Below are 24,627 nucleotides of genomic sequence, written 5' to 3'. Positions count from 1 at the left end.
TTCCGGCGCCAAATTCAAAAATTCGCAAAAAAAGCATGAGAGTTATAAGGGGGCTACCTGAAGGGGGGCTTTGGGGGGAAAATGAATACGGCCACTCGAAACCGCCTGTTATAAGGAGCCTCTGTACCAAATTTCATCGCGATCGGTCAAACGGTGTAGATTTGTATAGCCGAACACGACGGAAGATTACCAACAAACAGACCTTTCTTTATTATATAGATTGATATTTAAAATCATAAAAGATGACAATTTAGTTTTAGGCTTATACTTATATTATTTTTTAAAATATTTATTATTTTCTTTTAATATAATTTGCATTTTCTTGTTAATTTGAAATTAAAGTAAGAAAAATTATGACTCAGAACACTTTTATCTGTTTTCCACCATTTTCCGATCATTTATGAGTATTTTTTTATTTATATTTTAAAGACATTTTTTTTTTACTTTAATTTATAGTGAAAATTATGATTTAAGTTTTAGTTACGAAACGAAAATGAATGAAAAGGTATAACAAAAATGTCTAAAATTCTAATTTTTTGCCTTGAAGGAGCAAGCTTAAATTGAGCTTAAAGATTCAATAAAATATGATGAATTGGTCGATTCTGACTAAAATCTTTTATTTTCTTTATATTACTTAACAAGAGTTTTTGAGCGCCTTCAACAGTTTCTTCATAGTGATGATTATGAAAATAATAAGATTTGTAGGACTTAAGCAATTGCAATTTTTTAAGTCCTATTTGAGACTTGATTGTTTAATTCTAAGATTTATGGAATTGCAGACGATTGGAGTCGATTCTCTTAAAAAACCTTTTTCTATTCTTTTCTTCAGATTCGGGACTTGGAAGATTTTCAATATTTCTTTTAAAAATATTTTAAGTCTTTCAACTGTTTGCTTCTTGAGTCATCCGGATTTACTTGAACAACTTTTTCAATTTTCTAAAAGATTTCTGAAATAAAAGCTTCTATGTCATTTTATGGTTTTATTTCTTTTAAAGAAAAGATTTTTCTTTACAAAATCGATCCAAAATATCAAGTATTGGGTTGTATTCACCGGCAAAGAAATCCCTGAAATCGTTGAAATAACAGAACAATCTTTTGTAATTTCAAGGATTTCTTGGTCGTTGAATACGACCCATAGCCTAAGTGGCTTAATTTTTATTGCAAATCACATCAAATATTCAATAATTTTTTTTTATAAGATTTCTGCTTATTTTCAGGATTTTCAAACATTAGAAAATTCGAGAAAATAATAAATCCAATCAGAAAATGTCGTATGATTATCCCAGGACACCACATGGGGAATTCCATAGCAGTGCTCTAAACAACAGTTGGAAGAAATGTTATGGGGTTGTTCTCTTGAAAATGTCATTTTCTGAAATCGCGAAATATTTTGGTATAGAAAAATCATCTAGAAATAGTGGAAAAACTCATGAAAATCGCACCAAAAAGTGTAAGTAGAGTGCATTGGGGATGGTAGTTGGGGAATAGCATTGGGGGATTTGTGTTAAATGGGGGAAATGCGGTGTTTTCAGCACGGGTGCCATTGTGGGGATTTTCCCGTCTCACGAGCGGGCCCCCTCGCGCATGAATCACGAGATGGGAACTTGGAAAATCCCTCCTGAGGGGGGTACCATGGCGCCCCTATTGGTGCTCATTGAGATGCCTTTGTGTGGCCTAAAGGGCCCCCTCCATGGGGATGAGATAAATGTGTGAAAATTCTTTGGAAGAATTGAACGGAAGTTTGCTTCCCGTTTTGTCTTTCTTTCTTTTTCTGTCCCTCCGGACGTTGTTCCTGTTTTTCTTATTCTTCCCTAATTCAGAGGGGATGCAAAGGGTCTTGAGGTGATCTGTCTTGTGTCCTCGTGTGGGGAGGATGGTACACCCCATGGGAAAATTGTGTGTGTGTGATTACGAAGCGTGTGAAATTGCCCATTGTCGATTGATTGGGAAATGGAACGGAAAAGAGTTTTGCAGTGAAGAGACCTTGCCCGGAAATTTTCGCCTGCAATTTTAACGCCTCTGCCCCACTCACACCCACTTGTCGGTGTATTGGGGACCTGGGGAAGGCAGTTTTGGGTGCTCTGAGTGAGAAATGCCCGACGGGATGGCAATGTGGTAATTTCTCATTCACACTCGCGCATTTTCGTGACAATAATTAATTTGGGCCTGGTTGGAAGTGCGGCTGGTCGATGTGTAAAAAAGCCAAAGTCTCGCTCTCTCGCGGCTATCATCTGGGTTGAGTTTTATTTTCATGTACGCCAACATTATCGCTGGGTGACTGCTTCACGGACACTGGCTCCAACTCTCTCGCCTCGTCCGCATCTCGGGGCCCCTTCGGTGCTATGTTGTGATGTGCCACCGTCTCTCACGACGCGCGATACCCCCCTTCGTTCTCAATTCTTCTTTTTTTTTTGGCCACTCTCGCTCTCTCGCGCACGCCGAACAGACGACGATGGGTCTTCATCTCAATCCCTCAACCATGTGCAGTTGATTTGTATTTTCCGCGCTCACCACACAATATAAATTCTCCTATCCACACACCAGACGTTGTACCCTTCTGCCCTGACTGCTGCACACATTGCACACCTCCCAATCTCATTGTACAATCTTTCTCGCCGTATGCATCTCATCCGGGAACATCCATCCATCCCGACAATCGATTTTCCATCTACACATCACTTCCCGCGTGATGCTCCATCCCCTCGTGGCCAAACTCTGCTGCTGCTGCTGCTGCTGATTCTGACATCTCCCAGCAGCAGTAGACAAAGAATTTCGTTGAGAAGTCTTATTTAGCAAATTTTCATTGAATTTTCTGCGCAATCGCTTGACGAAAAAAAAGGAACATCCAGAGGGATTGCATCACCCTCAAGAGAGGCATGGCAAATGTTCCCACGTCCTCTAGTAGGTCCCCCCCATCCATGCCCATCGTGTCGTCGTCTATACGAGGAGAACCCCCTTTTGACTTTTGACCTCACAACAGGCATAATTCCGGCGGCGAAGTGCTTTATGATGGGTCTGCCTCACAGAGCGAGTTAGATTGTTATCATGTTTTCGGGGAAAGACTCTCACACTCAATCCCAAAAGATTTTACAAGCTGTTTTCCTTTGTTTTTCTCCATTTATTCCATGTATTTGTATTTTATTCAATATTTCTGTTGAATTATTTATTTTTAAGGACGAGCGAAATCCTTTTTATTAGTAACTCACTGAAGTTTCTTTTATAGATTTTATTTATTTAATTTTTAATTCTGATATTAGTTGGTGTTCCACTTCGTGGTCAACACCAAGTATTGTAATCGTCGGAAAAACCAACCCCCTCAGATCGGGCTCAAACTTGGTATGAGCACGTTTTAGACATCCCACATTACGAAAATGGTGGTGGAAAACTTTTGATCCGGCCGTCCGGCCTGCCGGCCCGGACTCCACATTTTGTCTTATAGCTCAAGAACAGTAACAGATAGAGACTTTCGGTTTGAAGTTTTCTATAGAAATGTGGGTGTAAATTTTCATTTTTTCGCATTTTCGAAATCCAAGATGGCCGCCATCCGCCATTTTGAAACACCGTCAACCAGTTCCCTTGTAGCTAGACGTTTGAAATTTTAGTATGTTGTAGAGCTCAGTGCGACGTTTTCATCAACAATTCATACTTAAAAATCGGTCAAGCAGTTTAGCAAATATGGCGGCCTAAAGCAAAAAGTGTTTTTTCGATATATCTCAAGAACGGCTTGACCGATTTTGACCATCTTGGTATCAAATGAAAGGTTTCAAGAAGCCCTACAACTGTCTAGAACATTCCGAGTTTGAGAAATGGCCACAAGAGGCGCTAAAAACAAAAACAAAAATTGCCTAACTTTAAGGGGCAATATCGAGGGTTGGAAAATATACTATACTAACTCATTTTTTTTGATTTTCAGGAGAGCGATTTGAAGTTTGAGATTTACATTGCTTCTTATGTAAATTTTTTTACAGTTTTCGCTGTAACTTTGTAGGGAACAAATATTCGAATTTGTCCTTTTGAGGGAAGATGAGGGACATCAAAAACAATCGAAAAATGCGTTAAAAATATACTATACTAACTCGACTTAGTATAGTGTATTTTCCAACCCTCGATATCTCCGAATCCCCATTATCGATTTCTTTTAAATTTTGATATGTTGTAGCCTTAGTCAATATCTTTCACCAGTCCGAAAATGAAGAAAATCTATGTCGCCCTTTAGAAGATATGGCCATTTGAAAAATTCTTGAATTTGAAAAGTTCTAAGAACCATATCTCTTGAACGGCTTGTTCGATTTTGCTTAATTTGGTATCAAATTAAAGATTTTGCAATTCTCTACAACTTTCTAGTACATTAGAACCCTCTAGAACCATTCCTTGATGACAAAAATTACGAAAAACTGTTTTTATAAAACAAAAAGCCGCCATTTTGTGTTCTAGAGGTGACCTTGAAAATTATCACAATATATCCCAAATTATAGCTTGTTTCAAGACTTTTCCAAAACTAGCCAAGAAATTTCTGTAGGTGTTATAGAACCATGGATATGATCATTTCTGTGCATAAAATTACTGAATTTCAGAAAAAAAAATCAACTTTGCCTACTAATTCTGCTCACAAATCGTATTATAACGCATAAACAAACTTCTACACGTTGTGGGACACCAACTCTTATAACTGGACGCGTTATGATTGACTTTTATTTATTTTTCTCACTTATTTCTTTGTTTATTTTATTAAAAAATAATTTTTTGAAGGTTAAAAAAAATGAAAACAAGACATAAAAATTTCGCCTTGATATCAGAAAATATAGTCTTCCTATCATTCACAGACAATATTTTTTGCTGGTAAAGCTATAAAAAAAAGTCTCACATTCTAAACTTTTGTGAACTTCTTTAACCTTTCTTTGCGTCATTTCAAGCTATATGAGTTTCATTTTTTTTAATCTATCTTTCAACATGTTCAACATACAAAATAAAAAAAAATCTCACCTGTGTGCAATGAATTAGGATCTAATTAAGTGTTTCATTTAATGATGACAATTTCCCTAATTAACAGTTCGCATTTTGCTCTACAAAAATAGTCTCAAAATATTCAATTTAAAGAGCTTTTGCTCAATGATTTGAAGATGATTAAAATGTAATTGGATCAAACAATTAATTCCATTTATAAAAATCCTAAATTACTATTAGACATTTAGTGCAGAAAAGATTTTTTTATGTGATTTATTATCGCTTAAAAAGACACCGAGACAGTCATTTATGATTTATTTTTTTTGCACAATTGGCAAAAAGGCAGCAGAAGATAAGAAAAGTACAAAAAAAAGAAGGTAAATTCGCCAACCATTTAGTCTTCCACCCCCGTATAAGTAGCAAAAATAGCATGTTTATTACATCAATAAAGTCAAATGCTAAAGTGTGTTGTTTCGGTTCTTGCAAAATCTTCAAAGCAAATACCGAATGGATCACAATAAAAAGTCTGTCTCGGGCAATTGCAATAAAATTGTCTTGGATAAATTGGGAGAAAAGCAAATTTTGGGGTCATTTTTACAAGCTCCGCCATACCTAAGATTTGCTAAAAGTAATAAAATGAAACATTTTTATGATTTTAAATGAAGTAAAAATGTGTAGGAGTTCATTTTGGTAATGAGAAAATATCATTTATAGGCAAAATCATGCGGAAAAGGGGGGCTGTTGGCACTTCGGGAGAGGTCGTGTGTCAAAAAAATAAGTTTCGGAAGAGTTCGTAAACAAACTAACAGTAAATTTGAATTTTAAATCCGAAGACTTTAATCAAGTTAACTCAGATTCTCACTTCGGGAAAGATCGGATATCAAAATATTTTAATCGGAAATTCGTAAAGCAATAAACGTCAAATGATTATTTTTTTGAATTTTAAAAATCAACGACTTAGCACGTACTACACAGTTAATTTAAATAAAATCAATTATTTTTCAGAATTATTAATATTCAGAGATAGGGGAAGGTGGTTAGATGTCTGAACAACTACAAAGTTCTGAAAGTTAACTAACTAAAAGGTGAAAGAAATTATTTTCAAGCTAAAAATTACATTTAACACAATAGAAAAAGAATTTTCAAACGTTGCAGAAAACATTAAACGTTACAAAATAACGACAAATATATATTTTTGCAAAATCGTCAAATGTTAGAAAATGAACGTTAAATATTATAGAAAAGAATCATCGAACGATAGAAAAGTAGTGTCAAAGTAAAAAAAAAAATGTCGAATTTTAGTAGAGGAATGTTGAACGTTAAAAAGATCATCAAATCTTAGAGAGGGAAAGGGCTGTGTGGATGTCGAAATGACGTCCAGCCCAAGCAACTATCAGAAGAAGAAGAAGAATTAGACAGGAAACGCCAAACGTTAAAAATTTACATAATTAAAAATGTCAAAAGTTCGCAAAGGAATGTCAAGTAGTTTTCTTTCATCCATTTTTAATGTCGTCAGATAAAAAAAAATATAGGTATTGTAATTAATTAAAACACATCCTTCAATGGATTTGTGGCTACTTTCCTATCCGGATTTCGGAGAGATCCTTTCGCCATGAAAAACAAATTTCGGGAGATTTCGTAAAAAAAAAATTAAACGTCAAGTGTAAATTAAAATTTAAAAACATTTAACAACCGTACACGTGCTACATAATAAATACCTAAAAGAAAATCAATCGTTTGTCAATAAAATAAAATTTCAGTTATAAAATGAATTTCGGATTAAGATGCTTTTCAAAGATTACAAGCTCCTCTACTCTTTGATTCAGTTTCAATATCCTGTCTATTTTTTTACTTGCCTGATGAAGAAGATAATAAATCTTCAAAAGGTCGTATCACTGAAAAAACAGTTTGTGCTTCGACTGTCGGTTTTACTACTTTTCTAAGTACCAATTAAGTTGAAAAAGCACCACTTTATTTCTCAAATATCTATATAGAGGCGCTGCTGGTTATATTTTCACACAATATCGCTTTTTTTTCAAAAACCGATTATTCAACTGAAACTTCTTCTTCTTTTTTTTTTCTTAGTTTTAGGTTATATTTGTTAAACAATAATACAAAATGTGTGGTGTTTTCCTGAAATTCGGCTCTTCCTGGGGATTAGGAACTTCATTTTTTGCTTCTTCAGGGGTTGAGATGATTTTCCTCAATTTTCATGAGAAAAGAAAAAAAGAAGAAGATTCTATATCGATATTGAATATCGATATCGATAATATCTTAAAAATCAAAAAAAGGAAGAAGAAGAATTTTGGTGCTTATCCAAGTACAAAATAAGCAGTAAAATGTCGAATTTGGTACTTGAAAAGTTAAAATTCTTTCAGTGTATGTTAGATTTATTAAGAAATTGTTAAAGGTCGTAAACTCCTCGTAAATCGTGCCCTCCCATAATTTCGGTAGAGTTCGTGTGTCAAAGAACTACCTTCGTGAATATTCATAAAAAAAATCAAACGTCACAGTGATCCATCAAATTTGAATTTCAAACAATCAACGACCGCGCACGTGCTACACCGTAAAATACATTAAAGAAAAAAAAATCAACTGTGTGTAAAAATACAACTTGTAAAATCTTATCATTAAATGTTTTTGTGGATGGGCAATAACCTAATGATGGGTTACCCATGAAGGGCTCGGAAATCGTGCGTGTGTGTTCTTGAGAAGTCGCCTTGATGTGGTGCGAGTATTTGCAAAACAGTTGAAAAACTTTTGCAGAATATATAACTCACTTTTTTTCACATTTATCTTATATACAACATTTTGGTTCATCGACTGATATTTGCCATGATGGGTGATAGGAAAAATATGCTAAATGATTGAAAAAATAAAATGTGTGTGAATTTTGTCAATAAAAATTTGCATAGAGTTTTGCAAAATCCTTGAGGAGTTTAATAAAAAAAAATAAATCAAAAGTCTAAAATGAAAAATTGTTAATTAGGTTTGGGAGACAAAGGCTCTTGAATAAAAATTGAAAAAAAAACGTAGATGAATAAAGACGTATGACACGAGGTAGCCAAAAAGAACGTGTGTGTTGTGTGTGTCTCTCCCGAAGTAGCTTCAGGGAACAAAGAGCGCGCAATGGACATGAGTCAGAGAAATTGCGTGTGACTCCCTCAATCGAGGAGGGAGTACGAATTGGATGGTTTAATTTTCATTTATGAATCACAAATTGAGATATAGCGCGTTAAGAGCTCCAAAAACTTCGACTCTTTCATTTTTTCTTCTTCTTCTTCTCTCTTCTCCAACTCTTCCGCATGTGACGGTCATACTGGAAACGTAATAGCCCATTGCATGTGAATATCTTATCGCGGGGTGGCACATGAGCTGTATGAGAATTTGTGACCTCAGCTGGAATCTTATCAGCTTGAAAAGGAGGAATAACTCTGGGGCTTGATGATGAGAAATGTTGTGTGTGCGGAGTTGTGTATTTGGCGGCAATATATGTGGAGTTCAGTTTACTTCCCATTTTCTAAGAAAACTCCAACTGATAGTAGATGCTGGAATTTTTTTTTTCAATTCATAACTCTTCCAACTAGTCAGTTAGTGAAGCTGCAATGGCGGTTTTTTTTCTCAATTAAAAATATTTATTAGTTTGTAAAAGTTTTTGTAGATAAAAGTTAATTTAGTTGGCTTTTAAGGCGTCTTGAAAAACAAACCGTTCAGGATTTTTTTTATTTGGTGTGATAAAAGTATTTGTGGAGCTAACATTGAGATTGAACTGTGCTAATTCTACTGGATTCATCGCCAGGTTATACAAGGATTTATGTTGAAATGTCTTCAAAGTTGAAGGACTTTACGAATAGGGGAATTTGTGGTCCAATAAATTGATCTTTAAACCATAAAAAAAGGTTAATTAATGTCTATATGACGTTGATCCTTGAAAAGGATTTTTAACTGCTAAAATGTCTTTAAATTGGGGCCTTTACGTGTTTATAATTTCTGAGAAATTCTGATTCTTGTTAATTACTTATTAAAAGACAATGATTTTAATGTAAAAAAAAAAACAGGAATAAACTGAGATTTGAACCTACATTACTTTAGGTCACAGACGACAAGCAAAGTAGTTTAGCTAACAATTAGAAAGGAATGAGGACAAAGAACGTTAGAATATCATTATTCTTACTTCTGAATTTTCTAATGGATCTCTGGGAAAGAATAATTAAAATAGAAAAAAATTAAACAATAGCAAAAAAACATGAAAATTATATTAAAGGAAAAACAAGAAAATTAAGGAACATTAAGCAAATTGTCCCAAGAAAGCAATTTTAACCAATACAAAGAAGTAAAATTATTGTGAAAAAAATTACAGGCAAATGGAATCTAAGTACGAATTTGTAAGAAAATAGACGAGCATGATATTTACCTGCATTGAGTTAATAATGAGGGTAGCATAACAAGTTCTAAAGGTCATTATTTTTAAACTTGTTAAATCCTACTTAATGATAAACGTGATAGACATAGAGTAATCTAAAATAATGTCTGTCTGTATGTTGCAAATGAACTTCTGCTAAACGGCTGGGCCGATACTGTTGAAATAGAGCTCATAAGTAAAAATATATAGTCCCCATACAAATTCGCTATTTTTTTCAAATTTTGTTCTTCTGCATTTCGCAAAGGATTTTTGATTTGATTAAAAATTTGATATTTTGTAGGAGTTAATAGAGATTATCAAATGGTAGGACATATTTTCTGCCCTACACCTAATTGTAGGGAAATTCAATTAGCTCAAGTTCGTAGAAATAAAACTTTGAAAAATATATTTTATTAAGGTCAAAGTTTTGAGGTTAGAAACCTTGATCCTCTAAGGGTTAAAAATTCAAAATGGCGCTTGAAAATCTCTTAATCATGATAATTACATACAGTTTAGCATTAAAATTGAATGGGTGAAACGATTTTCTAAATTTCACTATATATTTGAATAATCGAAGCATTTTGAAAACAAAGCAATTTTTTCGGTGCTTTGTTTATGCTTCAATGCTGCAAAGTATCGAAGCTTCAATGTTCCATATGATTTAAAGTCCATGTCTTTCTAACTCAAGTTATTAACCTTTGGACGATCGAGGTTTCTAGCCTTCTGTTAATTGTAGGTCTGCTTATTGAATGATGATCGAAAGTTTAATTAATTCTTAATCTATTTCAATTCAAGTATTATTGCACTCAATTTTTAAATAATTTATCAAAATAATTAATAATGAAAATAAAAGTTGCGTAGAATCAATGCAAAATTGTCAATTAAAATCAAATTTTTTTCTATAATTTTGATAATTTTCTTAATGCGCCAGAATAATCACTTCCTTCAGTTCTCTAAGTAACTATCTCGTCACTTCCGGCAATAAAATGAGTTGACACTAATGATTTTCATCGCGAAAGAGTGAACAAGAGATGCTGATTTGGAAAATACGGGGAAACATAACCTCAAAAAGCTATCAAAAATGTATGAGAATTTGAATGGCCACGGTGTCCATTTTTATCCTCCCCATATAATTTCAATTTTGACCTTAATTATCTTTTAAAAAGAAAATTATTTTCCGGACTTTCTTTCGCTTAACTAGAAGTAATTTAAATTCCCTACACATAGACGTGATATTTATTACGATAGATCCAATACATTTTAATCTATGACGATTTAAAAACTCAAAATGGCCACAGTGTCCACAAACGTCCTCCAAGTGTTAAAAGGAAAACGTTTTTTTCAATTTTTTATTCAAAAATCTTGAAGAAATGAATTTTTTCAGATGTAGAATTTATTACGAATAGCTGAATAAATTTTAATTCTGTGGCAATTAAAAAAAAGTTAATTTTGTAGCTGCGGTGGCCTGGCTAGTGAAATCCTCCAAGGGTTAATAGTTCAAAAGGGATGATTAGAACCTCTCTACTAAAATTGAATCATTAATCAATAAACGTTCTTGTTAAAATATCTTAATTTTTCTTAGATTGCATATTTTCTAATCATTCAAATAATTAATTGTTCCTTTATTTTTTAAATTTAATATTTTTTTTTAATATTAGGTAATTATTTTCCTTTCAAAATTTCATTAAACTATCAAGTCATTTCACTTCCACTGACCTCATCATGTCACTAAATGCCATCCATAGTTTTCAAATGTGTCAAAAGGGTCAGGAGCCTCTGTGAGAGATTTGATTTTAATATTTGTGTATCACCTCTCTCTCTCTCTCTCTGTCTCTCCCTGCAGATTCATCCTCTGAACCTCGCCGCATAAATAAGCACCATCAACTAGAGGCTTCAGCATTGTGGTGAACATTCAACAAGGATTCCCTTCGCTGCTGCAAAAAGCAACCATAAAGTGTTGTGCTCTATGTTGTTTGCCTCAAGAGTGCCTCTAAAAAAAAGTTTAAAAGAAATTTGGGATATTTTCCATTGTGTTGTGTTTTTCTTTTGCAAAAAATAAATAAATTGCAGAGAAAATTCGGATTGATTGAAAGTGTTGAGAGAAGAAGAAAAAACAAGAAAAAAAGACGAAATTATGCAAAATCGATGAAAAGTGTTGTAAATTAATTGTTGGGAAAAACAGGAGCAAATTCGAAGAATTCAAGGACAGATTATTCCGGGAAAATTGTGCGTTGGGGGGATATTTAGGTGAAGGTCACCTGGAGGCAATTTTGTTGTTGTTGGAATTTGTGTGAGTTCCTTGTGAAGGGTTATCAAAGAAAAACTTCCGCAGAAAGTGGGGGTTGGGGACGGACCTTCAGGAGCTTTGTATCCAAAAGAGAGGGTCGTCTTTAATGTTTAGCCTGAGTGGGGAGAGTGGAATGGCTACGCTTCTGCAGCAGAAGAGCTGTATGAAAACACTGGCGAATGGGGGTGGAAATGGTGCAACGGGTGCTGGGGGTGCTGCCACAGCTGCCACGGCTGTCCTTCTACCACATGAGATTGTGGCACAGGGTAGTGGGCAACCGGAACAGGCAGCATCAGCGCAGTACTCGCAGCAATTTAGTAATTTCCTCCAGTACACTCAATATACGAATTTCACACCCCCAACAGCGTATCAAGTTAGTAGTTCCACAAGTATCTTCAGCACGCACCCGCATCAGCAGATGAGTGGGAGTCAGAATGTCGTAGTACCCACGGCATCCAATGTGGTGGTCATCTCACCTGAGAGTCTCGCCAATGGTGTCGTGGGGGATGCATCAACTGATGATATCATCGAAGAGGATGATGGTATTGATGAGGTGTCAGAGGTCGTGAAGGCGGCAACGGGGGAATGCGAGAGTGCCAATGGGCTGAAGGAGGAGCAGCTCGAGGAGGAGCAAGAAGCTGAACCGGAAGTTGACATAGTTATTAACAATGTTGTGTGTTCATTTAGTGTTAGGTGTCATCTCAATTTACGCGAAATTGCCCTAAATGGTTTCAATGTGGAATTCCGCCGTGAAAATGGGATGGTTACAATGAAACTCCGACGTCCCTACACCACCGCCTCCATCTGGTCATCCGGAAAGATTACCTGTACTGGTGCCACTTCTGAAGATCAGGTAAACAATTTCTCCCATTAAAAATAAACTATTGAAATCAATTCAAAAGTCTTTTAACAATGAATTAATTGCGTGAAAGGAATTCTGAGAAATATTTTTATTTATTTTGGGATTTCCCATTTGGACTTTCCTACAACTTATTTGACGTTATTCGCACAAAAAGTAATCAGTCGAATTTTATCAGAAAGAGTTTTTTTTTCATAAAAAAATATTTCTCTGAATATTTTAATAAAACTCTCATCAATCCATTCAGTAGAAAATAAAATATTATTCTCAGAATTTAAATGATATTGATATTTTAATATTTAAAATCATTTTTTGTTGATTTATTTCGTGAAAGGAGTACCCGTTTTTGTATATGGAAAAGTCCTAATTCGAGGAAGCAATCAGAACTCGCGTAGTCTTGTAGGGAATAAAAAAACATGAATAAGAAATCGCCAATAGAATTTCCTATTTTGCACCAAAATTAGCTGAAAAAGCTCCAGCTACAAATTGATTGAAAATGCACAAAGTGACGTCATTATTGTGTTTTTTTTTGCTTTTTTCTTATAGAAAATAAAAAAAAATAATAATAAAGAATTCGGCTATAGAATTTCTCATTTTTCCATGGAATTAACTTAAAAACATTAAAATAATTTTGCTTAAAAGTTAAAAAACAATGATGTCACAATTGTGTTATTTTGTTCTTTTCAATGTAAAACATGAAAAAATTGTCCATGAGAGAGTATTGGACGTATAAAAGTTTTTTTTTTTCAAATACTAATGTGAAAGTTCCATGCATTGAAAACATGGGATAAATCTTAAGAAATACCGGAAAAGTATCCCTCCTTCCTCAGGTATTCAGTTATATTATGGATTAGACATTTTTTTTTGAAATCTTACAGTTTTCTTTTAAAAAATTGAAGTGTTCAACAGACGTCATATTTCATATATTTTTATTTCGGATTTTCGTCGGTTCAATGGAGCTGTTTAAAGGTTTTAAATAAACGATTGAAACGATTGTTTTTATTCCAGAGCATTCGACTCTAATCCAGAGCCTTCATCAGTGGCTAATGATTTTTTTAAATTGAAAATTAGAGTATTTTTAAATAAAAAATATTTAAGAGAAAAAAAATTGACAGGCATTTGCCATTTTGTCCCTTTCAATGCATCAAGCATATGCTTCAAAGCTTTAAGCATTGAAAGGGACAAAATGAAGCATATGCTTCAAAGCTTTAAGCATTGAAAGGGACAAAATGAAGCATGTGCTTCAAAGCTTTAAGCATTGAAAGGGACAAAATGAAGCATATGCTTCAAAGCTGTTTCAAGCTTTGGCGGCCATTTGGAATTTCTTACGAAACTTTATTGCCTTTTTTCTGTGACCCTGTGGAAAATGGTAAATATTTTTACCGATTCTTTATCCTTTTTTGATTCCCTAGAAGACTGAGTGGGTCAAAATTGTTTTCTCCGTTTTTTCGAATTAGGTACTTGGCCCATATCAACTGCATGAACTCCATTTTTACTGATTTTACGTAAGAAGATTTTTAAAATCGTTTACTGTGACGTCATTGTTTGAATTTTTAGGCTTCTCATTGATCTTTCCTATCTTATTCCAATTTAAAATACTGTGGCGCCCTGAATAGAGGGGCGCCACAGGGCTTTGGTCAACTCCTCTAGTAACCTCAACCCTCGTAGTCCTCAAACTAAACTACAGAGCACTTTAAGCTTGCAGCCATACCCGCACAAGGCTAAGCTCCGACTAACTCTCTCTACACACATCAGCACTCTTTGCCGTTCTACACTAATCAGCAATCTTTGCCATTCTCTCATCTAATTACTCTCTCAGTGCTCTCCTACATTCTCTTGAGTATTCTCGTATTCTCTCTCACCTATTTGAGGGTTTGTAACCTAGAGGCAGAAGCCGTTGCCAAGGGTGGGCAGCCGTTACAGTTACCGCCATTATAAGGGTACTCACTCTATGAGCAGGTTAATATTCGCTGGATAATGAGTCGGGCGCTACAATACGAAGTCTTCTTGAAAATTTCTTTGATTTCTTTTGATTATCTATGTTTCTCTTCAATATTGTGTGATCCATTTGTTTTTTCAAATGAGAGATTTTCTCATACAGAAGCGAATAAATTCCTTTTCATATAGAATTTCTTCGATAAATCGTTATTTTTTTTAGATTTTGTGTCTCCGGATTTGAAGAATTTCTTTCAAAAATTAATTCTAAATTCAATTGAATTCATTAAAATTTATTAAGGCAAAAAAAACAACACAAAAAAATACAAAAAGCCTAATAAATTAAAAAAAAACTTTTAATTAAATTTTTATTCATTTATTTTTCAGGCAAAAATTGCAGCGAGACGCTACGCTAGATGCCTTCAAAAATTAGGTTTTAATGTTAGATTCCGCAATTTTCGCGTTGTGAATGTTTTGGGCACGTGCAGCATGCCGTGGGGTATAAAAATTGTCAATTTTTCGGAAAAGTACAGGAAAGAGGCGAGCTATGAACCAGAACTCCATCCTGGTGTTACATATAAACTCAAATCACCCAAAGCAACACTCAAGATCTTCTCAACGGGAAGTATCACTGTCACAGGTAAGTTTGTCACAGATGAAACTTTCTTTGAATTTTTGGTGATTTATTAAAAATTTCTTTTCATTTGATTTAGCTGCAAGTGTGGCATTCGTCCAGGCGGCCATTGAGCACATCTTTCCGCTGGTTTATGAATTCCGGAAACCAAGAGCTCCAACAGAACCAATTGCAGACCCTGCCTCCATGGCGGTGGATGCAATGGGAGAAATGGGAGATGAGGTGATGGACCAACATTCCGGGAGGCGAAGAAAGAAAGTTAAGAGACCTTTCGGGAGGACTGCCAATGATCCCACGGACAACATAATGTACGTCTCCGATGTGGAGGAATATGATGTAAGTTGAAAATTTCTTTTTTTTCTTTAATTTCTTCAATTTAGATTCCTTTTTTTTTGGGAAGAGTCAGGAAATTTAAAATTTAATTTATTCAAATTATATTAAACGTTAGAAATTATTATTTTTTCTTCTTCTTTTATTTTGGGTTGTTTTTAACTGTATTTTGTAGCTTTGAATATTTATCATCACCTTAAAAATCTATCACAAAAGGAGTTTATTCATTCCACGGAATTTTTTGAAGCTACGAAAATAGTCTTTAAAATGACATTTAATTAAGCAAAAAAAAAACTATTTTTTGTGAGTTCTCGTTCTAAAAATGTTTTGTAAATATTATTTATGTAGGCCCGAGGAAGACAGAAACAAGCACTCTCGAAACGTCGCAGGTTTAAATAAAGTGAGAAAGAACACTTTAGGTCATTTCCGTGTCGTCATCATACAAGAATCATCATTGATCGAAAATATATTGATAGAAAAAAACTCTGCCTACATTTTACCGTTAATTTACCAGCAGAGGTGTAGTCACGGAGGGAATTTAGGCGTTTAAATACTTTAAAAAGGTTCAGGCAGTTTAGGTGTCAATTTAGAGGTTATAAGTAATTTTAATTCATATTGACAGGCTCGAAAATACGTTAGAAAATTTTAAAAGGGAGATTTTCAAATCCTTTAAAAGTTAGAAGTTAGAATAATAGTCAAATGCTCGAATAGAAAATGTCAAACGTTAGAAAAGAATTGTCAAGTGTTAAAAACAAATATTAGAAGCGAGCAACGTCAGAAAAGTAAAGTCAAAATGTTAGAAAAGAAAAGTTAAACGTTATGAAAAAAACGTTGGACGTTAGAAAAGAACGAAAAGAGACGTTAACTGTTAGAAGTGTCAAACTAACAAAGACATTAAGGAAAAATTTTAGAACGTTAGAAATAAAGGAACACTAGAAATGTCAAGTTTTGAAAAGAAATGTTTTAGGATACAAAGGAAATATGAAACGTTAGAAATGAAACGTCAAAATTTTAGAACAGAAAACGACTGACAGACAAAAAGACTATTAACGAATAAGAAATTTAATGTTTGTAAAAATTGTTGGAATGAATGTTTAAAATAAAGAAGTTCACCCACTTCCAGTTACTGAAAACGGCTCGGATAGGGGTTGAAAGCTTTAGGAATTTAAATATTTTTTATTGAACGAAATATTCTTTACTTGGCGATGATCGGAAGACTGAAAAATTCAAAAATACCGACAGACGTTAGGAAAGAAATGTTCAACGTTAGAAAAAGATGAAAGGGAACGTCAGACGTTAGGAAATGCCAGAGGGGTTAAGAAAAAAAAAATTAAAATGTGTAAAGTTGCTATAATTTGAATGCAATAACCGTTAATATCTCAACTCTAGGCGAAATTCACTAGTAAGTCGAGCTTAAAATTTTAAATAGATTTTCTGTCAGTTTTTTAAGTCGAGATTAAAATTGCACGTCAGTTTTTTAAATCGGGATTAAAATTGTATGTCAGTTTTTTTTAAGTCAAGATTAAAATTTTATGTCAGTTTTTTAAATCGGGATTAAAATTTTATGTCAGTTAAAATTGTATGTCAGTTTTTTTTAAGTCAAGATTAAAATTTTATGTCAGTTTTTTAAATCGGGATTAAAATTTTATGTCAGTTAAAATTGTATGTCAGTTCTTTATATCGGGATTAAAATTTTAAGTCATTTTTTTTAAATTGAGATTAAAATTTTATATCAGTTATTTTTAAGTCGAGCTAAAAATTTTATTTCAGTTTTTTAAGTCGAGTAAAAAATGTTGTGTTTTTTAAGTCGAGATTAAAATTTTATGTCAGTTTTTTTTTAAGTCGAAATTAAAGTTTTATGTCAGTTTTTTAAGTCGAGTTAAAAATTTTATTTTAGTTTTTTAAGTCGGGATTAAAATTTTATGTCAGTTTTTTAAGTCGAAATTAAAATTTTGTCAGATTTTTAAGCATAAATTTTATTTCAGTTTTTTAAGTCGGGCTTAAAAAATTTTTAAGCAAAATCAGCGAATTTAATTGAAAAATTAGCATTATATATCCGACTTAAAAACCGACTTACTAATGAACTTCACCCTTTATCACATTTTAATATATGTATATTTAGCGTCCTTTTCATTTTCAAAGCTTTAAAGTTTTATTTTTGTTAATAGCTTTTTTCTGGTGGTCGGATTAACGTAAAATTTTTAAACAATCTTCTCAGATAATTAAGGAACTTATTTCCAAAAGATTGGTTCTATATCTCTCAGAATTAGGATGGAATTTTGCTCTCGAAATATAACTCAAGGGTCGTTCAAAGACCCCGCTTGGCTTCTCAGAGGTTAAAAAAAAATTCTTTCAAAAATACTTCTGACTACACCCCTGATTACAAGCTGAGAAAATTCAGTTTTACTCAAAAATTCAAAATGTTTAAAAGCCACCCTCCCGGTTTATCTTTTTTTTTTTTAAATTAAATAGGAGCTAAACAATAAGAAAAATAATTTCTATTAAATCCTTAAAAGGAATTTAAAAGAAATCAGTTAATTTCTTTGTTTAGAAATCTCAAAGTAAAATTAGAATAAAGGAAGAGTTGACTTAAAATAGAATGCATTGACGGTATCTTATTAACTTCCTCTTGATAAAATTACTCGCTCTAGTCGCAATAGCTTGCAAATTCCATCTTTCAATTTTCGTTTTACTTGATGCAATGAAGGCATCGAAGGCATCTGTTTCAGGGAAGGCCCATTAAACTATACCTACATAGTATATAATTTCTTGTAGATATTCTGTTCAAATAGATTTTCATTTGATAGATAAATAAATTAATTTCTCAGAATTCCATTAAACGTATCATTTTTTTTCTTATTAGGATAGGATGTTAAATGGAAAATCAAGTGGGTTTAATTGGATATGATGATGATGATGATGATGAAATTAATTGCAGATATTTTTATCTCAATGAATTAATCTTTGCATCTTCTCTTTATTGTTTTTTTTCTTTTATTTCTTTCTCTTGCAGTAAGATAAAATAATACTGACACGAGGATTTTTTTCACCTCGAATTGGATGGAGAGAGAAGAAAGAGAGAAATATTGTCTTTGTTTCTTGTAAATCAATCCACCGTTTGCTGTTCCAATGACTTTTCCTAAATGTTAGTGAAAAAAAATAAATTTAAAAAAGAAAAAAACAAAACACAATAATACTGAGAAAAAAAAGAATGAAGAAAGCATCTCCTTATGGGGGGGAAAAATGAGAAATTTTGCAAAAGGAGATAATTTTTATTATATAATGCTTCATGTACTTCATGTCGCTTTTTTTAGAGCGATTTTTTTCGGGGGTGTGGGTCGGGAAAGAAATGAGGAAAAACAGGGCAATTTTGTATGAATTGCAAACTAATATTTTAGATATCACGCTAAAGTCCAAACATTGAGCAACATTTTTTTTAGTGCTGCACACACACAAGAAAGAGTTTTTTCTCCACAGAAAAAAAAACATTTATGAGATACGACGAAGAAAAAATTATTATTACAATATTAAAAAGAGAAGAAAAAGAAGAAAGAGTATGAAGAAGAAAAAACACCGATAAAAATGATTGAGAAACACGAATTATTGTGTAACATTTGGTGTATGTATCTCAAGAACATTGCTAATTATATTCTTAGTGTGTAAAAGTTTCATTATTTAAATTCATGCGCGTTATGTTTATTATATACATTATGCCTTCAATTGTAGGGGAGGGGGGGAAGAAGAAGAAAAATATAGAAAAGAAGAATAGATGCAAAAATGCAAATTGAGAGAATCCGTAGAGAAAATGAAATGCCTTTAAACATTTTTACAAATTTTCTGTTTAATTTTTATTATTTCTTTAATTCTTTTCAACGAATTTCATTAAAATAAATCGTCTGTTGAGCACATAAATGTTAAACAAAAAAAACTGCCAGATTCTGAGGGTTTTTTGAGTCCTTAATTTGTGGAGTCACAATGAAAATATTTTTATATATTAAACAAACAACAATTTGTTATTTTTTTTTTTTCAAATAATATTATTTTTTTTTTAAATCCGGACTATGTCCAAGATAATTTGGCATTTCATTAGATTTTTTTTAATGTTTAATTTGCTTTATTTTTATTTATAATAAATTTTGTTCCTGAGATTTTTTTCTGAATTATAGTGGATATTTTTCCTTCTTGGAATTTAATGAATTTATAATGAAGAAAAAAAGAAGATTAATTTCAGATAAAGTTTAAATAAAAAGTAAATTAAAAAAAATTATTCTTTGAATGTAGGAATGAAAAGAAAAACCTGTAAAAATTTCTCGAATATTTTAGAAATCCCAAAGAATAAAGTTATGTCTGAAGAAATTGAAAAAAAAATGTTTTCTTTTGTTTGATAAAAAGAAAGTTTTCAAACTTGAGAGAACCCTGAAGATCCTTAATATTTTTTTTTAATTATTTCCCAAATCTCCAAAACCAGTTCAACCAAGAAGAAGAATTTTTCTTCTTAAGTTTTTTTTAGATGGTTTACAAATAGAAAAGAAAAGAAAAAAATTTCGAAATTGAAAAACTCATTCAGATCCTAAATATCAAGTTTTTTCTTTAAAAAGTAATTTCTTAAATTTTTAAATCCAGCTCAAAAACCTTTAAGAATTTTTAGGATATAAAAAAAAGGTATAAAATGAAGGAATTTTTGTCAAATAAAGAGAAACGTTAAAACAATTTAATAAAAAATGATTTTTAGAAATGAGAAAAGAAGGAAAAATAGTGAAAAACAAAGGAAAAGGGACTTTCTTTTGTTTCAAAGTCTTATTTAACGAAAGCGATTCATAAAGTGCTTTTATAAATTTAAAAAAGAAATAGAAGGAGAAAGAATTAATGAGGAATTGTTGAAAACAAAAAAAAATGTTGCTGTAAAAATATTTTCTACAAATATTATTTCTTTTACACAAAAAAAAAAACATTTAAAAAGAAAAAAATACAAGAATTTGTTATGAAAATCACGGAGTTACATAAAATTACACCCATTTCTCATATTTATTCCCATATCAAATATATTATATACATAACAAAAATCATATCTATTTAATAATATTTATTTTACTTTCTTCTGTTTTTCCCATTTTCACAAGAAAAAAAACATCATTATTTGAGGACCAACTATGTAAAAAAAATGTAGAACAAAAATTATGAAAATTATTATTTCGGTTCTATTTTTTCAACAAAAAAAAAACTTGTTTTTTTCAAATTTAATTTTTGATCCAAATATTCCTCGAGACATCATTCTTATAAAAAAAAAATAAAATATAGAAAATAATATTTAAATGAAAAATCAATATTTTAATGATTTTCTTTTTGTAGTGCAGAAATTGAAGACCAAAGAATTTTTTTTTAAATAAATAGTTTCTGAATTAATTAAAGATTTATCTTTTTCATGTTATTCAAAACTTCTACACACATTTTTTTTCTTTTTCATAACACTCACATGAAAATATTCCACATAACACTTCTTACAATACATTACATTAAAAAAAAAGAAATCTAATGAAAAAATATGAATAAATGATAAATTTTACGATATAGTGCCAATTGAATGATTGAATATTTAAATTAAAAGAAAGAAAAAAAAAACATCTGAGATGTTTTTGAAAATATTATGGGGAACTTTGAATAAAATAGTAAAAAAAAATAATTTATTGAAAGACGTGGAAGAGGTAAGAGAGGGTAAAATATAAAAAATATATATTGTCAAAAAGAAATAAATAAATAAATAGATAAAGCCTATTTTAAAAAAAATGTGTGATGTGTTAGAATTATGAATTTATGAAGAAATGCAGTGCGAAACTTCTCACAATTGATATTACTAAGAAAGTTATTAAATTTCTTCGGGATAATTAAATCCAAACAAGAACAATTTGTGGAGGTATTCGACGTAGCCAAAGGACAAAGATTGTCGTAGTGCTATTGTGATGAATAGAAAGGAGATTCAATTTTTAAGGAGATTCAGCCGCTAGATGGCAGGCTTTATTTCCTTGATAAGTCTCCAAAAAAATGTCTTCAGAAGTATATAAAAAAAAATCTCTATTTTGTAAAAGAATGTGATTACGCTTAGAAAATAAAGAAAGTAAATTAAAATCATTCGTTTTTCCATGACAATTTAAAAAAAAAATGAATTGGGATTAGTTTCTCAATTGAAATATTTTCTTTATCATTTGGAGATTTTTTAGGAGTTTTTTCGGAGTTGATTTTGTCTATATAGTCTTCAGATTTTTTTTTAAATTGGGTTTTATTCAGGGATCAAGAAATCCTTGAAATTTCAAGAATTTGTTTTGAAAATTCAACGATTTCAAAGTTTTCTTGATCGCAGAATACGACCCGAAAACTTGAAGAATTTTGATAATTTGTTCCTTCAAAACTTTTTTTTTAAGGTAAAATTCTGATCTCTTTATTCATTTATAGAACGACAATAGAATAATTTAAAAACACAAACTAACAAAATATTTGGGTTATTGTCGAATTATGAGAAATACTTTGATCAAAATCGACCTTAAAATCATTTGTTACGCCGAATACTGCTCTCACTATTCCATAAATCTCTCATCAGAAATTTCGGTTTTAACCTCAAACTTTTAACTCAATTTTTTAAATATTTTCTTTTGACTAACTTGAAGTAATTGAAGTTATCTACGCCATATAGACTTGAATTTATCACGATAGGTTAAATAAATTCTATTCTGTGACTGTTTCAAATATTAAGTTAGCCACAAACTCCAGTAAAATCTTTTAAGTGTTAAAGATTTGTGGAGTAACAATTTTTTTTTATAATAATCTAAATGTCTGCCTCCATTTGCTATAAGTATTCGACATACAGCGCCCTCATCTTACGGAAGCGCTCGTGGTGGTGAATTACATAAGCTTACAATCTTTTGGCATTTGGGGGCTGACTTTTTGAATAACAAGCTGTCAAAATCTTTTATTTTTCATAGAAAACCTACTAACAAAAAATCTTGGAACTGTTGATTTGTAAAAAAAAGATAAAATTTTTTTATTGAAACGTCTTCAAAATCTTCAATTTTTTTTTTATCAATTCTGACCATTCTGTTTTGAAGAATGTGTAACTATTTATTGAGGATTGATAGAAAGTTTATGAAGAGTTGAATACGGCCAAATAATTTGAAAAACTTCATATTATTTGCGCAAGAAAGCATTTGAGCGCCACAGCGGCAAAAAACGGAAGTTTCATTTACCGATCGTCTTTTGTTCATCGGCGAATCGGAAGGGCTGAATGCAGCCATAGGATTTTAGGACATCTACAAACAAATCAAGATGGCGGTATCTTAAATAAATCTTTGAATTTCCCTGTAAAATATCGTATCCCTGTATTGTGTTGTAGCCTAAGGATCTTCTAGCACCTCAATACTGTATAAAGATTAGACTTTCGTCATTTTTGAGGTTATGGTATATTTTTTTTGGAGATTTTGACTAACTTTGGAGACTTTAAGATCTTTTATTTTACCAAGAAACATTGAATCTCTCTTTCTATTTTATATTGAATACCTCCCACTAGAAATTGCTTTGTGTGAAGAAACTGTGTATGACTCCAGTATAGCAATATTATTACTTGTTTTTTTTATTTATTTATCTCTTTAGCAGACTTAATAAAAAATAAATCACATTTAAACAAAAAAAAATCGAAGCAAAATGAATGTGAACCCATTCTACAAAGTACCAATAAAAAATATTAAATAATGTACGTAAATATGCTAGAAATACAAATTAAAAGAAAGAAAAAATAGTATCAAAGAAAATTAATGATGCTACAATGTTTGTATTATCAAAGATTACGAAAGGCATTTTAGAATTTAATCAGTTAAATAACATCGTTTTAGTTTCTGTTTTTCTCTTTTTTTTTAAATTAAAAATCAGCTTGTTGGAAAGCTGTCTATTACTCCAAAAAAAAAATGTGACTGTTTCGACGTAGAAAGGCAAGAAAAAAAACGAGAATAAAATCATCGTGCAATTAGTTATTAAAAAAGAAATAAAATTAATTATAGGAAAAAAAAGTTACTCTGTAGGAATCCTTTTTGGAATGATTTATCGCGTGGTGGAATGCAAAATAAATCGACAAATGGGGTTGAAAAAGCCTGTGAATTGACTGATGAAATATTTTATAAATAAAAAGAAAATAGAAAAAATGATAAAATTAAAAAAAAAGTGAGAGCTGAAGCAAGAATATGACTTTAAAGAGAATTATAGAACGAAGAATAAAAGAAAAAGGAATAATTGAGAGCGTGAAAAAAACAACACACAAAAAGCATCAAAACCAAATAAAGTTAAGTAGTGTTAAGAAAATAATAAAATGAGAAAACTACATGTGAAATACGTGTTCTAATCTATAAGTTTTTATTTTAATTAGCAGATGTATTTAAGTTTCATTTTTTTCTCACGACATAAACGAGAAAAAAAATAATGAAAAAAGGGAATATTGCGGAGTAATTTATGAAAGAAAAAATGAAAAATTATAATATCAAATTAATCTGAAATAATGTTATTTACTTTGTATTAATCAAATAAAACTATCGCCTAATAAATATTTCTTATTTAAATTGCGATAATCCAGCATTACCTTACTACCTAATATTTTCTTTTTCCAAACAAGGTGTGTTTTTGTGAGCAAGAAAAAGTAATTTACAGAAAAAATTAAAAGAAAAAAGAAAATATTGTTGATAGAAAAACAAAAATGATGTGGAAGGATGTGAATTAGGCCTTTGTATGAGAGCAATTTTCTTATTTAACAAAAAAAAACGGATACTAAAGATGAAAAATGGACATTTTGGAGATGAATTTAATCCTGCAATTTGGAAATCAAAGTGGAAATTTTACAAAGGAGAAAAGCAAAATAAAATGAGCCAAGAAATACGAATAAATCTTGACTTTAAAATGGATGAAAATTTGTATATTTCTATAATCAACAATGTCTACAATTACTAGAGGAGTCTATGGGAGTAAACAATTAACAATGTACTGTAAATGTTTATTGCGATTTTAGTTTTTAATGGAGGAAAATCAAGAATAAATTTTTTTTTCTCAAAATGGTGGTTTTTCTTCTCAGAGCTTCAAATTCTTTTTTTCTGTTGAGCATCGTGGATGATTCAAAAATGTGCGATTGCTGCGATCCTGACGGCAAAATGTGGAAACTCCATCGGAGGGCGGAAAATTGTGAACTAAACTGCGGGTTTCAAACAATT

General features: G+C 31.6%; 1 protein-coding gene across 2 annotated transcripts; it reads left to right on the top strand.

Annotated features, from left to right (window-relative positions):
* The first annotated feature begins 1,320 nt into the window (after nucleotides 1-1,320).
* On the top strand, nucleotides 1,321-24,472 carry LOC129790710 (uncharacterized). 2 transcript variants are annotated; one of them, XM_055828382.1, is made up of 5 exons: nucleotides 1,321-1,450; nucleotides 11,190-12,486; nucleotides 14,815-15,067; nucleotides 15,141-15,397; nucleotides 18,405-24,472. In XM_055828382.1, the coding sequence occupies exons 2-5, from the start codon at nucleotides 11,740-11,742 to the stop codon at nucleotides 18,405-18,407; spliced, it is 1,260 nt and encodes a 419-aa protein (XP_055684357.1). In that variant the 5' UTR covers nucleotides 1,321-1,450; nucleotides 11,190-11,739; the 3' UTR covers nucleotides 18,408-24,472. The 2 variants fall into 2 exon arrangements, with proteins under 2 accessions (XP_055684357.1, XP_055684356.1); XM_055828381.1 differs by having other exon boundaries at nucleotides 1,327-1,450; nucleotides 15,740-18,503.
* Nucleotides 24,473-24,627: the final 155 nt, after the last annotated feature.

This window comes from Lutzomyia longipalpis, chromosome 2 (assembly GCF_024334085.1).
Source record: "Lutzomyia longipalpis isolate SR_M1_2022 chromosome 2, ASM2433408v1".
Classification (NCBI taxonomy): Eukaryota; Metazoa; Arthropoda; class Insecta; order Diptera; family Psychodidae; genus Lutzomyia; species Lutzomyia longipalpis.
The sequence above is the reverse complement of the archived record's forward strand: the minus strand, read 5'-3'. Positions and strand labels throughout refer to the sequence as shown.

Bases quoted from the DNA above. Each gene is read 5' to 3' on its own strand.
- LOC129790710 (XM_055828381.1), top strand. From the start codon at position 11,740: ATGTTTAGCCTGAGTGGGGAGAGTGGAATGGCTACGCTTCTGCAGCAG. The intron at 12,487-14,814 runs GTAAACAATTTC...TTTATTTTTCAG, and splicing joins GTGCCACTTCTGAAGATCAG to GCAAAAATTGCAGCGAGACG. The intron at 15,398-15,739 runs GTAAGTTGAAAA...TTATTTATGTAG, and splicing joins CCGATGTGGAGGAATATGAT to GCCCGAGGAAGACAGAAACA.